The sequence below is a fragment of the Amia ocellicauda genome, chromosome 19 (genome assembly GCF_036373705.1).
Source record: "Amia ocellicauda isolate fAmiCal2 chromosome 19, fAmiCal2.hap1, whole genome shotgun sequence".
In the NCBI taxonomy this organism is placed as follows: Eukaryota; Metazoa; Chordata; class Actinopteri; order Amiiformes; family Amiidae; genus Amia; species Amia ocellicauda.
The window spans coordinates 21,912,808-21,931,286 of NC_089868.1; the positions used below are offsets into that span (position 1 = coordinate 21,912,808).

The 18,479-nt window shown below is 37.9% G+C and overlaps 1 protein-coding gene across 2 annotated transcripts in view; it reads right to left on the minus strand.

Annotated features, from left to right (window-relative positions):
* Window positions 1-2,721: 2,721 nt before the first annotated feature.
* Window positions 2,722-18,479, minus strand: part of nek7 (NIMA-related kinase 7) — a 55,071-nt gene continuing 39,313 nt past the window's right edge. For both annotated transcript variants that reach the window (XM_066691793.1, XM_066691792.1), the window contains 2 exons: window positions 7,938-8,051; window positions 2,722-6,134 (listed from right to left, as the gene is read on the minus strand). In XM_066691793.1, coding sequence (XP_066547890.1) covers window positions 6,024-6,134; window positions 7,938-8,051 — 225 coding nt within the window. In that variant the 3' untranslated portion in view covers window positions 2,722-6,023. The remainder of the gene's footprint in view (window positions 6,135-7,937; window positions 8,052-18,479) is intronic.

Sequence of the window (18,479 nt, forward strand, 5' to 3'; positions counted from 1 at the left end):
CGAGAGAAACAGATAAGAGCTACTGCATGTTGCTTTCAACGTCCTTCCAATGGCAACAAGATCCGTCTTTCAGGAAGCGTGGAAATCTGCCAGAAACAATGGTGATCTGGTCAGGGCAACCAAAACTATTGTTGCAGTGATAGGACTTGCCAACCCAGACCAACTGATCTGGTTTCCCAACTTATCCCCAAGAGAACGTGACAGACCTCTTAGGAAACTAGAATCACTTTGCCAGGACCTGGATTCACAGTGTTCATGTCTAGAACGAAAATGCTCAGCTGATCAGAAGGTCAGCTGAATATTTTCCGATATAGTAAAGAAAGGAAATACAGTCATGTAACGATAATTCCAATACTAACCAGTTCATCTAGTGGTTCATGTTCCCTGCTGCACACTGGGAGCTCTCCTTCATCTCTACATCAAAGAAGAAACATATCTATGCAACCACATTAGAGGAGGGGACGTTTAAAAGACAAGGAGAACATATTTGATTGTCTTTTATTGGGGCTTCAGACTGGTCACCAGGATGTGTTGTGGATCCGTAAATTTCCCCATGAAGTGAAAACAGCTGGAGAGGAAAATACCCGGGCGCTGTGGATGCTACTAGTAAAGCCACACTGTGTATCGGGTTTCTTTTGATATTTCGCTTTTGCATTTGCTGTTGATAGTGTGATACATTTTCAAGTGCGTCAAAACATTTTCTCACCACAACCAAACTAGATAGCCTACACACTGAAATGGACCCCAGTTCACTACAGATGCCACCGTTAAACCAGCCTGATATGTACTAGCTTCCTCTTTTGGGCAATGGCAGATAGAAGTACTTTCAATTTGCATGCATATTATAAAATGACACTTAAAATGTTTTAATTTAAGAACAGTTTACTTTCTATCAAGACCAAGACATGCAGTCTACTACAGCACTCCAATTCAGTGGCATTAAAACTAACCTACCGGTTCACCAAAAAAGTGTTGTTAATGATAATGATTGCATTTATTATAGATTATAGGTGGATATAAATAAGGAGAGATCAATTGTGGTTGTTTAAAGCTATCCCTTGGAACAGAAATTAATATGTTTGAAGCTTTGGTTGCCAAGTGCGCGCCAAGAGCTATTTCAGTGTGTGCACGTTATTGATATTTCAAGTTTCAGAACACAAGCCCCTCAACAGAACAGCTTCCTGAATCGCTAGAAAGATTTTTTATTTTATTTTTTTACCACAGGGAAATATGTGAGAAAAGAACATAAGCTCTTTATCTTTTCATAAGCTCAGCTCATCCTGCACAAAATGCTGCAACTGCAACAAAAAGCTGCTGAAAGAAAAAAAGAACAGACTGTCAAGAATAAAAGCACAGTAAATACTTAATATAATATCTATTGATGTTCAGAAAATTTAGAAAAATAACTTTGGGCTGTTCTAGGCTTTTTAAATGTTTTGGTCTTATGTATGACAAGTTCACATTTGTGGGATGATTGGAATGACCAGAACCAGAAATCTTTGCTCTGTAATCAGGATTTTACCCGCTGCCATTTCTGAACACCCTGCTAATTAGACAACCTGCAATAGAGCCGCAAACATGTTCAACAAACGGCTTTGTTTCCTGACAATGGCAGCGAAACCAGGCTTAAGCAGTTGGGATTTGTTTTCATTGCTAAAGCGAAGGCAGGCTACCATGTTCATGGTGACAAAATCAATATATTAATACATTCAGTCAAGTTTATGAACATACAAGAGTAGATAATTCTTAAAATCAAAAAAAACATTTTGAACTTACACACATTCTCCTTTGAATGAATTATGCCATTATTGGAAATACGTATCAGCTAATTGAACAATATTTGTGCACTACAGAGATGTACTTAACTGCTGCAATTCAGAATATGTTGGTCACATTTCACATTGGATGAAAACAAAGGAGTAATATTACTTTTATTGGAAGTGGGGGACAAGCATCAATGGTTTTGACTAGCTTTGACCCTTAATGCCTGATTTTTAAGGCAAAGGTAATGCAGTGCAAACATATGACCACTAGAGGGACTAGTCTCTCTGCTGAATGGGTTCAGCATCTGTAAGTGAATTTTACATGTCATAGTTAAAGATTTTTAAACACTTCAGATGGTGCGCCGGATACTTAATGTTTATAATTTAAGTCTGTGTCTGAGATGCAATATTTTAATTAACTACGCACTTTGTTTCTCTTTAGGTTTAGAATTGCTTGGAAGACGACGCATAACTGAATATTTCTTGTCAGTCTTCTATAACAACTGAATGAAAATGGTGAGATTTCACGGTTATAATAAAATTAATCGGATGTTTATGTGCTGTGAGAATAGGTTCTCTTACATCTCATACACAACCACAATGCATCCACTACAAGTGTATAGTAATTAAACAAATTAATTGCAATGGAAAAATAACTTCCAACAAGTGAAAATATTTTTAAAAATCTAACACCAAAACGATATCAATATCAAAACTATTCATACTTCTATAACACCATGATAAACTCAAACAGAACTCAATATTAAACTAACTCTGAACACCTACAGGTGAACAGTGTACACATTCAAATAATGGAGCAGTGAAATTGTGTGGGGAAAAAATATATGTAGTTATGTTTGTATATGTGTGTGTGTGTGTGTGTGTGTGTGTGTGTGTGTGTGTGTGTGTGTGTGTGTGTGTGTGTGCGCGCGTGTTACAAACTGCACATGAAACTAACATGGTTTCAGTGTTTATATTTAAGCATAACAAAAATACATTATTTTTCAAGGCAACAGGTTAACAGGAATCAATGCTGTTACAGTACTACCAACAGAAGAACAAAAGAAAATTATGCATTGGTTACAACTTAATACATTCATTCAGAATAATAAACATTTTAATACACTTAAAACCTTGTCTCTCTTGTCTTTGTTAAAATAAATACCAGGATACATGTGGTATAAATCATAGCAATACCTACCATATGCAGATAGTGGCGTTTGCAGTAGCGGTTTTATTAGCATGATATGAGTTTAAATGCATGTAGTTACTGTTCTTTTATACAATCATACTACTGTCAAGCATTTTAATCCCAGTGATAATTAAAAGGATTATGTTGTAACCTGTCAATAAATGTTATTATAATACAGTATTAGCGGGGAAAGCCATCACAATCGGCCACAATGTCTTTGCAATGGGATGTACCGGATGAAGTGAAAAGTGAGCCCGGCGTTAGGATTTGTTAAAAGTATGTATTATGATGTAAATGAACCACAAAAGCAATAATAAATAGTAACACAATGTGCTATTTAAGATACAACTTATAACAAAGATGAAACGTACCTACCAGTATCATCCTGAAATAACAAATTCATGTAGAACCGTGCTTGTTGTGGTTTGTAAAACATTAAAACGAGTTCAATTACTGAATAAGCATGATGAACTGTGGCTGAGAGAAATGCAAACACAAACTAAGTGGCAATGATAAAACAATGCACTCTCTTGGTTCCCCTTGATTGTCAGGACTTCATTTTGTGCCTAAGAATGTCTACAAACATAAAATGTACGTAAAGGAAATGTAGTGGTGCTGAAAATTACACAAACGGAAAAGAAGAGAACAAAGTTAAGCAAATAAAAATCATACATGATTTATTTTTCTTTTTTTAATGTTTTGCTATTTTGAATAACTGGACATCAGTAAACAGATTTAACTTCTGTATTGCTCAGTATTTATAGGATTACATTTCTTAGAACCAGACATTATGTGACTAATTTGCAGTTAGACCCATGTATAGTTTCAATTTAAATCAGAAAACAAAAACAGGAGTGTGGCACTCTGAGAGTGCATATAATACATCATATAGCCAATAATAAATGTGCAAATCACAGAGAATATTAAACTGTAAATAAGGGATATGGTTGCTATAGCTGTATTAAGGTTTCTTGGAGCCTTTTAAAAATGTAATATTATTCAATTTCAAAAGTAAACATTTTCAGGAAAATGATAAAAGCAAACAGAATACAATATCTAACATGAAATGCTGCGTTTTGCAAGAGGTCTGAATGAAAGTTATTTTCTTTTCCACTCAGAACAGATACAAACCCTTGATATAAATACATAGAATACAATCAAAATGTTGTTTGTCATTAACTCTGACAAGACATTTGTCTGTTTGTTAAAGACTTGCCTTTCAAAACGGTTTCAATATCCAACAGAAAATGAAATCACACAAATATAAATCTGTGGCAGACCAGACGCTCTGGGTAATGATTTTCTAGATTATGAGTTTATGTTAAGGAGGTAGAACTTACACAATTTAAGAGGATTCGTGGTGAAATACGATAGCTAACTCGTATTGAAGGGGACATTATTATATTGATTTAAATTTGTAGAAAGTCACTTTACTGTTGCTGGTAATTTAATGAGCTGTGAGAATGTTCCTTCAGATGTTCCCAAAATCCCCAAGTGTACAACAATTTAAGGGTCTCTGCAGCACGAGGAAAACAGGAACTATGGCCAGTATTTCTTGGCTTAAAGCAGAGCATCACTTTTTATTGCAGGCTTGTTGTGCATTCAGAAAGAAAGGGGGAATAACTATCCACACATCAAAAAGAATCATACGACTACAAACACAATTGTAAATGAGTGCACGCAGAATCTTAATTTTGGCCGAATGCACCTAGGGCTAATGTGTTGAACAGGGCCAAACGTGCACTTCTGTAAGGAACAGAATACTGAGCAGGGAAAGGCTTTACAGATCGCTTGTTTTATCAGGGTTATAACCCATGGGATCGGAAACCTGTAGCAATAACAATTTTCTTTTATTTAATAACTTAAGGTGAAAATGTTAAAGCCTGTCTATTCAAACACTACATTTCAGTTGGTTGGTCTCACTGCAGAAATGACAGCATATCTCACCAAAACAACTAATTATTTGCAATTAAACACCTGCGATCAGATAATTAAAAAAATAAACATAAAAACATCTAAATCAGACCCTTATAACTCCAAAAATACAATATGCTTCTGATCTCAATTAAGTCAGGCTGATGTGTCCATTGTTTAATTCCATATATTTGTTTTAATTCTCACATTTTCTGAATTATACCTACCTAACTAACATACATGCCTTCAGAAAAGGGCAAAGGTAAAATGACCAACACAACAGCAATATCGGGGAAAACGGTCTATTTATTTAGTCATGACTTGTATTTCACTCATGGCATTTGCTTTAAGGATTTAATTCATACCTGTAACAATGCCATTATCAGCCAAATTTGGGACTTGTTGCAATCTTTTGAAATTGTACATTGTACATGATTGAATTCCCGACATTTTCAGGTTGTCAAACATTAAGTACAAAATAACCCTTCAAATTAACAACAACAAAAATACTGTCTTTCAAAATTACATTGAATGCCACTAGTGGCTCCATGCAGTACCAAATAAAAGCATCTTCAAGCCATAGTAGATGCAAATTTCAAGGCTTCTTCAGAAATGTAGACAGTGTAAAACTAAATCACAGCCGTTGTTGGTTTATTTATCAAATATATACGTTTGCATTTTTCTTTTTGGGTATGTTTGTAAAACAATGTGTCAAACTAAAACCTAAACCTTAACAATAAATAGAAAAAAAAAAAAAAAAAAAAAAAAGCTTTTCAATACCAGCACAGGAAGTTAAGATTCTTTACACGAGCAAGGCAGTACAACAATGATGGACTGCATGGAAATCTGGCTCCTAAAATTAAAAGTACGGCTTTCAAACTCCGATAAAAGTATAGTTTCAGTAAAATTGCAATTCATTGAACTAATGTCAGAATGGTTCATGTGAAAAACTGTCTCAGAGCAACAGCAGCAGTTTACCCTGTACAGCCTTCATTAAAGTAACTTGGTGCTCAACGCAAGCGAGATAAAATATGCTCGAAGGACTCGGTAGGTCTCCATCAGTTCTTGGTTTTGGGGAGCGAACAATATACAGGAAAAAGGAAAAAAAAACTACACACTTCTCTGCTTGATTTTCTTCATTCTCCATGAATGACTTAGCTGCCGAGTGTAATCGCCTGCATCCGTTTTGCTATGTTGTACACGTAGGTTATGTCCGGTCGCTTCTCTGGATCGGGGTTGATGCACATATCTACTAACTTTCGCAGCTGAAAGAGAGAACCAAAGACAACATTTAATGAGTTTCCGGTGCTGCAAAATAAAAGAAACCAAAGACGAGCACATTCTCCAGCCTGATTTCGATTCACTTTTTTGCAATCGTATATACTGAGATTTGTTCTATATCATAATGACTACCCCACTGACCAAACTGATCTGCACCCCCTCTCCCCATTCTGCCTCACCACTCTCCCCCCCCACCCCCAAAAAAACATTCACACTTAAATTCAGCAAGAGGCTGAGCGGAGCAACCCTGCAGGCAGCCCGACTTCAACGCACTACCAGTGGCACCATCATTAAAACCCCGCGCGAGGGTCCCCATGGCAACCGCCTACCGAGGCCCCTCCGCCAGCGCCAGGCAGCCCCTAATCAGCCGGCATGTGAAATGCAAATTCAGACAGTCTGAAAATTAGTCAAGAAGAAGAGGGGATGCAGATATGTGAAATATTCATGCACTCCGTGGAAGGGTGGGGGGGGGGGACGGTGTAAATGACACAACAAAGAGCGGCGTCTGACATTTTTTGCCATCTCTCTGAATCATTGTTTACACCCCGGCAGAGCGAGCGCAGGCCTCTCGCACGGATGCGCAGACAATCCCCGGCACGGGAGAGGAGCCGCGGCACACAATGGACGGGACGCCCGGGCACCTTTAATTAGCCGCCCAACTGCACTGCTCACTCTCAGGTGTCCACAAGCCGGGTCTCCCTTTTTTTGATTTCCAGTTTTGTGTTCATAGGGCTGGGTTTTGTTTATTTAGGTATTCCTCATGCTTTTAAATAAATAAAAGTATTACATTTAGGAATACACTACAGGCAGAGGAACGTCTTCATATCGGTTTATACATGTAGAGTCTTTTCTAGTATTCATCTATAATTTATTACACAATAACTGCAGCCGAGTGAGACATGAAAGCCACATAAAGCAAACTTTAAAAATGTCTGATCGGGTTATTTTTAGTAAATAGTGAGTAGCACGGAGCAGGATGCGAGCCAGGTCCCTTTAAGCTGTCCTCAATAGGGTTAAAATAGACGGAAATCCCAAGAAAGATGCTGATTTTAACCTTTGCCTTGTGTGTGGATATATCTAACCATGTATGGAAGACAGACTGTACAATTTAGTATTCATATTCATCTGGTAAAAAGTTTAATGTAAGCTTGAGAATGTTTTTTTTTTGACAAACTGGCACATTAACATTACCTCTGATGTGTGAGAGCGTATGTGCAGTTGGGGTAAAGACTAAGATATTAAGGGACAAAACTGACCCAGATATCAGTCCCCACAGTCCAAAGGTAAAGTAAAACATGCATTTGAACTCAGATGGAAGCAAAACATATACTAGACTATGTAGGTTAAAATAAAAACAAACTCTTGTCCTGCAATATGACGCATTTATGTTTCCGGACTGATTTCCCGCCAATTTGCCATGCAAGTATGTGAAATGGGGAAAATGGCAGACTGGGGAGAGAAAAGGCGCAAGATTGAGAAGAAGAGAGTTGGGGTCAAGGTTACAGTTTGTGCTGTTTGGATAGAGAACACGAACAGGTAACCTTGTTCCAGGAATCTATGTGGTCATCAATTCAATCGAAAAAAAAAAAACTAAAAACAAATTTGTATTGATTATTTTAAATCACCCATGACACCACTAGTCTAAACGACGGCTGGTGCATAGACCCAACTCTAAATCGAAAGGAAGACATCATAATTTTGTGTTTTTAAGACGATTGTGACCACCGTGTTCGATTAAGGGGGATTTCAAGAGCAGAAGGGAGGAGAACAGGCTGTGCGAGGGGTACCTCTTCTGAGTAGTGATCGGAGGGAAGAGGAGGATAGTCACACTGTTCAATCTTCTTACACAGGGAGTACAGATTCATCTTGTCTCCATAAAAAGGGCTCTGTAGAGCAGCCATCTGGAACAAAAAAACAACAAAAAACAGATATGAAGAGGGGGAATAAAAAGGAAACAGAGCATTCCAAGCAACAATTAACAGGATGAAGTACCAAAATCATTACCCAGACCTAATCGTAGGAAAACACAGAAAGATAGATAAATACAAACAAATATCGAAATCTTACAAAGATTTAGTCACCAGTGGCTGTCCTGTCAGAATTATGTGGGAGAAAAGGGAATAAGATCTTATCCGTGCTGCAGCACAACAGAAGATAGATGCACGCTCTACTGTTTGTCAATTAATTTGTTATTCCTCTAGCAAGCAGCTCTCTTCCTGATCCATGGCTTAGCTTACTGGCAGCCTATGCTGAATAACAAGTTACTTAATCGCTAGTTTCAAGCAGTCACATTAAATTGTGTGTTCATACAGCAGCTTGGGAAAGGATACTTTTCTGTGAATACATCTACTCAGGCAATATTTTAAACAGACCACAATACTAATTGGGAAAAGATCCAGTGACATATGACAAACAAAACAAAGTAACATTCATCAGGTAGCTACAACATTAAACCCCCCACCCAGGTCTTTACTAAGTGTGAGAACAATCATTTAAAAATACATTTGAAGAGTAAAATCTCACAGATTCATCTCATCTGTAATTTTTCTATAATGCAAAACAAGTTAATCAAGAATAATCACTGCACAATTGTATCCATCAATGTTAATTTTGAACCAGGAATTATAAGAACTTAGGCAGGTAATGAAAAACTCATCCAAACCAACACAGGACTAAATCTTTTTAAGGTGTATTCCAAGCCTGGAATTAAGTAAATAAATAATCACACCCCTCCGATATAAGCGTTAAGGTCTTTTCACACCAAATGCGTTGCGCAAAAGTGTGGACGTTTCATGTTTGTTCATGCATCAAGTTCCTTTCACACTCGATGCGTCAAAGCACTGGAATGCAAAGGGAAGCTCAGCCACTCTCATGAACCAATTAAGTATAAGCTACTGAAACATATTTACAGAGGTAGGAATTAACCTCTGTGTCTATTTCGTTCCAGATGTTCTCCTTCCTCACAGCATCTTTGCAAACTTGTTCGTTTTTTAATCAAGCATCTGAAGCTTTTCTGGCAACCTGATCAATTGGAAAATCCAAATTTATATACAAAGCCATCTAATTAGGGATATCGGTTGACAAGGGAAGAGCTCAGAAAAGAGAAAAAGTGACTAATAATGACTGGTCACAAAGATGCACTGGGTTGAATGAACAGAAGGCAAGCCAGTGTGAGAAACATATCAAACCAAATAGCTGTATTTTGCTGAATATAGATCACTGTTTTTCTTAATAAATAAAATGTCATGACGTTTAAATAAGCACCAGCACTATATCCAAGCACACTTGTAATTACTTGTGGGATATTTGATCTTTATTATAACCAAAGTAACTAGGCTGTGGTGCTGGTCTCGGTATACATTATCACCGGCTCGGTCTGCATAATGTCTGCTGCAGAAAACCAGCATATGATTTCTAGTTGTAAATATATATAATAAAGGCAATACGAGCAACACAGGCAACAGTAATGATATAAATTGACTCTGAAAATTGAAGCCTTTAACTGTTAAAATTGTGGAAACATTATTGGTAGTTTTCCAAAGTTTATTAAATGTCTATATTTCAGGATTCTAAATGATGCAAGAATAAAATGTCTGCTATAAAGTGTATGTTTGAAACAACAAATATTATGATACAGATACTAATGATTTATTATTACAAAATATTGTTTTTTAGATTCAAATACCAGAAGGTCTGAACAAACGTATTATTCTGACAACACACCAGATGTGTTAGTTTCAGATATTCACAGCTTCAAGGCACTTTAACAGTTCAAAGTATTTGCTGCAATACAAAATGCAAGAAAAAGACTCTACTACAGCTTCTTGGATTAACCCCTAAGTGCCTGTCCCAACCTTTTAAAATGAAATGTAAACTTAGTCTTTTCTGTATGACTGCTCTCCGATTAACAATCGAAAAGTTCACCGGTTTTAGAACAAATCTGGTATTGAAAAGAACAACGGATGTCTAAATATAATTCAAACATATTTATTATCTTCTATTATCTAAGTAGCTCTTTGGATTTATTGTCCATTTTCACTTTCAGAGTTGGAGCAGAAACCAACATTGTATTGTTTAATACAAACAATTATAACATTGAAAGTGTGTTAAAATATTTTTCCCCACCGTTAAACACAAGTTTTCTTTACATTTCACCTTGATGTTATTACAGCCACACAAATGAAAAATGAGACAAGATTGTTTAATGAAATTCAAAATTTTCTCAACAAAGCAAAAAGTAAGACATATATAGCGAGTATATTTTGACTTCAGCATCTTCAGGGACATCTAAAATACGATCAGGAATTCTTCTTTCTAGGCAAATGTATATTTACACAAGACTAAACCAAATGTAACAGTAACTAACAATAGTCAATTGTATTTATTTCTATTGCACATTTGAAAGTACGATGATGCATAAAAGTCAAAGAATTGCAAACTTGAACTGTAGGCCTATATATCCAAATGTTTTTCATTATGAGGTTCTGAATAAAAGGCAGGCAACACGGCACACGCGTGACAGACAGAGAAGAAAGTTTAAAAAGGAAAACATCAAATGCATTGTAGGAGGTAGGACGCATGTGACGTAACTGTTAAGAAATGTACACACAAACATGGACTTATCCCCTCAATTACAATCTTTACATTTAATTATCATTAAAACCCAATACACAGAAGTATATAAGGTGTCTCTTGATATTATATATATATTATTTTTATAGTTTATGTTTGTGCTGTTATGCTTATTATGAAAAACACACCAAGTCAAATTCCTTGTCTGTGCAACATACTTGGCCAATAAATGAGATTCTGTTTCTGATTCTATATACTGTGCTTCTGGTGGGGGTCCCCTGTGCAGTCCGAGCTTCCATTACTAGAGCTGTCAATGACCCATTTACCTTCACCAAACCCACTGTTATTAAATACCAAGCCTGGAACGATTTCAAATATCATCATTCTCTATGACCAAAGAGAAAGGGTGACTGGTGTCAGGATGCCAAGTTGAGCTGTCATGCATCTCTATACATTTTTAGAATGTACATTTTAAATTATATTGTGAGGAAAAAGCAATCAAGTTCCAATTGTGCATTTCTTGGTGAAAGGATCAACTTTGCAAAACGATTACAATGCTTGCCGATCTAAACGGCACATATTTTCCAAATCATGACTCTTAAGAGGTTTTTCAACCCTATTCTTAAAGATTTAACTATCTATTAATGGTACCTCCTTGCCAGCATAAGGTCTGATCACAATTTTGAGAAACTAAAAGATTACCCAATTATGACTCCCTGGTTATTAAAAGAAAAATGTGTTTCTCTTTGAGGTTGTTAAGTCTAAAATACAACCATTTATTCATCAATGTTTGGGGATAGGGCCATCAACAGCTAAAAACTGATGCACTGGAACATACAGGTGGAATTTGATACAGTGATCAGCAACATCATTAAAATGTGTAGATCCTGCTCGACGTCAACTTGATGAAGCTGAAGCAAACAAGGCACCCATTTAATTGCAGCTTACAATGCGCTTCTTGGGGACAATAGTATGTGGAACCCAATTAGCTGTGTGCATCTGGCCTAAGACGCTTATTAGAAGTGTACAGTCTTGTGCTGATGATACAGAAAGACAACGTTATAGATGTCACCCATCCGGGCTGCACAGAATCCAACCTTTCAAGTATTAAAAAAGAAAAAAGAAAAAGAAAGCCGCAAACAAACAAAATCAAATGACTGTTACTTAGGAAGGCAACACTTAGGAAACAATAAATAAACAATTATAATAAATTAATTAATTCAAGTTCTCTTATGCCTTTTTGTCCGTGCATTATTATAAACCTGTCAAAGACAAAAGGAGAACAAGAAAGGGGAATGACAGATCCTGGAGACGTAAGAGTTCAGAAGGTGTATCGTGATGCTCTGGAAGAGACAACATTCATAACGTTGACGTAACCTACTCATATTAAGGACATTAATTAATGCACTAAAATCTAAAAGCAGAACTTGGAATAAGATCATATAAAGTTATATTGATCTAATATTTATTTTTATTTAAGAATAGAAATCTACATACAATACAAAATATATTGGTCTACAAATTGTAGCGTTTCATATTAAGGGAGAATGAAATTGAGTTTTATTTAGTCATGTGTCTGTCTTGTGTTTGGCTTCTCTCTTCTCAGATCTCCTGCAGACTGCGTCACTTTCAAACCCATGAACCCAATCTGAAACCTTCCTCACAGGATGCACCCTAATCTTCGTAAAGAGTAGTGAGTAGTGAGTAGTGAGTATCTCCTAACTTTGAAGAAGACGTGTAGATGTGCGTCTGAGTAACAGCCCGACGGTAGGAATCCTGTCCAAGAGCTGCGAAAGCCCTCAGGCACATCAGTGTGAACACTGCACGGCGGGCACTGCTGCCCCAGAGTCACTCACCCTTTTCCACATGTGCTAATAATTCGGATTTTGAAAGGACAATGTGTACAATCCCCAGACAGGCAGAGCGTGTGTGAAACACGCAAGCCCATCCTGCGCTACTCGCCGAGCATCAACAGGGACAGGACAGGCTGAAAATGGCTCTCATCTGTCTGGTGCCGAGGCACTGTTAACTCTTACCTCCCCGACACGAGCCATGCCTCTGAAACAACCTGCCCCCCTCCACCTCCACCGCCCAGTGTGTGTCCAATTTCTTACTTGTGAGCTATATATACACACAAACCTCACATTTATAACCTACATCAACAAAAAATGTTTGTTTTTTGTCATTTATATTTAAGTACAAATACACTGGATTGTCTGTAATGTCTGATCTGAAACATAATTCTCCATGTAAAGAACACAATGTCCTCCTCAGCCCTCTATCCCTGGCTTTTTACATGCAAGTGCAAGGCAAGTGTAATTTAAGTAAACAAAATAGAATATTTGAACACTCTTTCGCATTCGCATTACCAACTTTTCTGAAGACGATGATGATGCGTTGTAGACAATGTCATTCTACAGGAAAAAACAGTTATGCTATATCTGGAATGTAACTCTCTTCATGGACATTTTAGAAATGATCAAAATGAAATTTCAGAACTGTAAAACGTGTCTGATAACGTCAGTAACCACACATGAAACGATAAATTAAAGGTGTTGTACCTGACGGTATTCACCAGAAAAACACATTCACTCTCACACCAACAGCAGGCTTATAAAGCACATTGGCATAAATGATCATCATCAGCAGCTTTGTGAATCAAGTTAAACACACACCGATTTCATTCTTGGTATTTCACATCTGGAGAGATACTCGCTCTTCAGGATTGTGTTGTACACACTGTCCTAAAATCACAAGCTGTTTACTTTGCATCGGTGTGTGTTCACAGACGGAGGCGGGGGTTTGCAAATATTTAAATGTCGAGCGTAGCCAGCAAAGGGTTAAAAAAAAAGGACTATTGTATTTTCATGCATCTTCTGCTTTGACAGATGAAAAATGTCAACTGTCCTGTTTTTATTTTCGAGTTTTTGCACTATTCATCTGGTTCATTAGTGCATCTCGCTTCTGCCCCTGACAGCTGCTCGCCCTCAACTCCCAGCAGCTGAATTTTTCAGGCTAATTTGATCCTCCACAGTGAGACGATCGCTGAAATGATTGACTTGCTCCCTGACCTCCGGGGTCTGACTCTTCCTGATTAGTATTCCTGGGCCGTCCGAGGTACAAGGAGCCTGCCGTCTGTCTGTAGGGCGGGTGGTGGCACTCTTTCTTCTCAACCGTACGCCACCAACCTACAACCGCGTGAGGAGGTAACCGCTGCTCCGAACAATAAAGCCAATGTGTAAAATCTTCCTTCCCTATGTAAAGGTCCCGTGTAGGAGAAAAGATGCAGCCATTAGCTTAATTAATCCTGATCCTCTGTGTTTCTTTCTTTGCATGCCAATTAAAGCTTTTATTTTTTTTTCCCCCACCGCTCTCAAGTTAGTGAAGGTCAGAAGCAAATGGAAAGAAATTGAAATACTTGTAATGTTAAAAAAAAAGAAAGCCTTCATTATTTTATCCTACATGCCTTCTTGTGATGCTTTCATGATATATTTATCAAGGGGTTTCACGGCAGGATTGTAATTAAAAATGCATTCACGTTTGCTGCAACTTATGGATTCTTGTTTGAGGATGTCCTCCGACAAAAAGGGACCAACTTCTGGAAAAGAAAAGAAACTATGTACTTTTCCATTTTTTCCTTTAAAGATAATGAGACGGATGGCATTGCTGGTATTGAGGGAAATGGCAAGGTTTTCACCATTGACAAGACAATTGCTTCGCAGGATACAATGCAATAGATTCACCTTTATTCTTTATTTGAATTGCATCCCAAGGACCATTTACTAAAACACAGAATCACTTTACATTCATAAAATAAACCACACCACAGCTGGAGTATATTGTGCCTACTGGCTTTAACTGAATCATGTATCCTTTTTCAGCACACTCTCATAAATGTACGTTCCCTCTCCTTCCTCACAGATGTAAGTAAAGCTTTATCCTTGAGGTAGATTACTGAACTATATAAATGAACGGCAGAATGTTTTACAAAGTGATGGAAGGGGGAAATGCAGGTATGAAGCTGGAGTTTCAGAAAATACATAAGAAATTACAAACACATGCCGGGATTCTCAAACGCAATAGATTTGACTATTCATAATAAACAATGATGGGATGACAAGAGCCAGGATATACATATACATAAATATATACTTGATACATTTTTAATGTAAATACCTTTTGAGATAAGATTCTTATGGTTAAAAACCTGTTTTGTTGGACCCCAAGCAACCATTATGGATAGAAAAACCTGCAATATTTTTTCACTTTTATTCCTCTATAAGGGTTACTGTAATACTGTACCACTATTTAGATACCGGTTTTCAATTAAAACCGATTATTTAATTGCAGCTAAAACTTGTAGCCAGACTCATGTTTGAGTTCAAGAAAGTCTTTATGAGCCCAAGCAGGATTCCCTGATTTATGCAGATCTAAACCTAAAACTGCCTGGAAGACAGATGCGTGTTGCATGAGGATACACCCCACAAGCGTTTTCAACAAGTACTATTACGAGAATTAAAAGTGACTTCAAAGAACATGTTATCCACATGAATGTGAATATATCGATTTGCCCACTGCCTGTCTTTAATATACATTACAGACAGTACGCTATGAAAGCAGCGCTTGTGAATTGCGCATCACGCTGACTGACATCTGTTTGGCTTACTGGGACCTTTCATTTTGGGATTATAAAACCAACACCAAAACTTCAGATATAGAAATTCCTCTTTGCATGAGTTGAGAGTCCTATCTATCTACTTAACAGCCTTAATACATTCCACAGTACCCTTGTTAAATTGTAAGGGTTTGCACTGTAACATAATAGCAAATCACTGAGAGAACTTTTTAAATTCTAAATATGATAAAGCTGCAGGATTGTGCATTTATTTTTGCCATTCTGCTCCTGTTTCTTTATTCTAATGAGCTTTCAACATCTACACTGAGATTACATGAGGTTATTTTAAATTACAACACAAAATAAACTACTTTCCCATAAAGGAGAGTATAATGCACTACAATTAATGGAAGCTTTCAAGAACACACTATTGTTAAACACAATGAAATGGGGAGCAATCTAATCATAATAATTGAACACATTACAAGAGAGGCAATGTAATAGAATAGATACCTTGCTAAGTAGACATATAGAACCCAATGCTTCTGAACACAAATTGTATATTTAAATGGCAAATGTAATTGTAACAGCCTTATTCCATGCATTACTATCTCCATAACAGCTAAAGCCTCAGGCAGAACATCATGTGATCCTACTCAAACTTTTTTTTTCCCTTTCATAATCCCCACTTCACTAATCACGCATCCTATTAGCAGCACATATCTGGGGGAAAGGAAAGTGAAACCATTAGTGCCTGGGAAATCAGTGGCTTGGAATAAGTAACCTACTGCCCTAGAGACTTTAAGAGTGCAAGAAAATACTTTATTTTACTAGAGCACTTTATTATTTTGATTATGAAGCTGTTCCACCAAGGATACTTAAAGCTGATCGATTATCCTAGAATAAACTCCAACCACACTGTTTTGACCCTACCTGCAGCACTAAGTCTAAAATATAGACAATGGAAATATATATACAGCCGTTTCAGCGAGCACGACACTCCATATTAAAGCATGCCTCCATTTTTAGATGTGATGCAGTCAATAATGCAAACAAAAAGCATGGTGCACGAATCTGGTGCAGTGAAACATATTAACCCTCCATAGTTCGAAGCAGTGCTGACTGGGGTTTTGCACTGTAGAAGGCACTGTCTGAACACCGCACCGGCTGTGGGGAATACCTCAACACATGTAGCCTCCTGTTATCGTATGCCAAAAGCCTTTGGGGTCAGATGAAGTAATTAAGCGTTCCTGAAAGACCTCAATCAAACAGAATACACGATACATATCCACGCATTCAGTGGTAAATTATCAATACCTATTCAAGGCATATGACCTGAGTATCCCCTCGTGGGTTTGTTGAAGTATTTACACAATGCTCAGGCCTCTCTCATTGCACACACCATTTAAAACATGGCTGAATCTATGTACATATTTGTTGATATACACAAAGGAGTACAGATTGTCTCCTGGGAGTACTGGGAGCATTTAAGACTTCTAAATGTTTTCCATACTTGACAGGATGTGACTATAATTGACTATAATTTCCAGGTCTGAGCTACGGCACACAAAAAATAAACCTAAAAACTCCCAAAATTACAGGACATACTGAGACAAGTAGGGTTCCGAAAGTAACAGTATTTCATATTTCTACTAGAAACGTATATGCTCCTTTATGTTTACACATCAAAAGTAAGAACTAATATAAACAGTGAGGGAAAAAAGTATTTGATCCCCTGCTGATTTTGTATGTTTGCCCACTGACTAAGAAATGATCAGTCTATAATTGTAATGGTAGATGTATTTTAACAGTGAGAGACAGAACAACAACAAAAAAATCCAGAAAAACGCATTTCAAAAAAGTTATAAATTGATTTGCATGTTAATGAGGGAAATAAGTATTTGACCCCTTCGACTTAGTACTTGGTGGCAAAACCCTTGTTGGCAATCACAGAGGTCAGACGTTTCTTGTAGTTGGCCACCAGGTTTGCACACATCTCAGGAGGGATTTTGTCCCACTCCTCTTTGCAGATCCTCTCCAAGTCATTAAGGTTTCGAGGCTGACGTTTGGCAACTCGAACCTTCAGCTCCCTCCACAGATTTTCTATGGGATTAAGGTCTGGAGACTGGCTAGGCCACTCCAGGACCTTAATGTGCTTCTTCTTGAGCCACTCCTTTGTTGCCCTGGCTGTGTGTTTTGGGTCATTGTCAAGCTGGAATACCCATCCACAACCCATTTTCAATGCCCTGGATGAGGGAAGGAGGTTCTCACACAAGATTTGATGGTACATGGCCCCGTCCATCGTCCATTTGATGCGGTGCAGTTGTCCTGTCCCCTTAGCAGAAAAACACCCCCAAAGCATAATGTTTCCACCTCCATGTTTGACGGTGGGGATGGTGTTCTTGGGGTCATTCCTCCTCCTCCAAACACGGCGAGTTGAGTTGATGCCAAAGAGCTCGATTTTGGTCTCATCTGACCACAACACTTTCACCCAGTTCTCCTCTGAATCATTCAGATGTTCACTGGCAAACTTCAGACGGGCCTGTACATGTGCTTTCTTGAGCAGGGGGACCTTGCGGGCGCTGCAGGATTTCAGTCCTTCACGGCGTAGTGTGTTACCAGTTGTTTTCTTGGTGACTATGGTCCCAGCTGCCTTGAGATCATTAACAAGATCCTCCCGTGTAGTTCTGGGCTGATTCCTCACCGTTCTCATGATCATTGAAACTCCACGAGGTGAGATCTTGCATGGAGCCCCAGATCGAGGGAGACTGACAGTTATTTTTTGTTTCTTCCATTTGCGAATAATCGCACCAACTGTTGCCACCTTCTCACCAAGCTTCTTGGCGATGGTCTTGTAGCCCATTCCAGCCTTGTGTAGGTCTACAATCTTGTCCCTGACTTACTTGGACAGCTCTTTGGTCTTGGCCATGGTGGAGAGTTTGGAATCTGATTGATTGCTTCTGTGGACAGGTGTCTTTTATACAGGTAATGAGCTGAGATTAGGAGCAGTCCCTTTAAGAGAGTGCTCCCAATCTCAGCTCGTTACCTGTATAAAAGACACCTGGGAGTCAGAAATCTTGCTGATTGATAGGGGATCAAATACTTATTTCCCTCATTAACATGCAAATCAATTTATAACTTT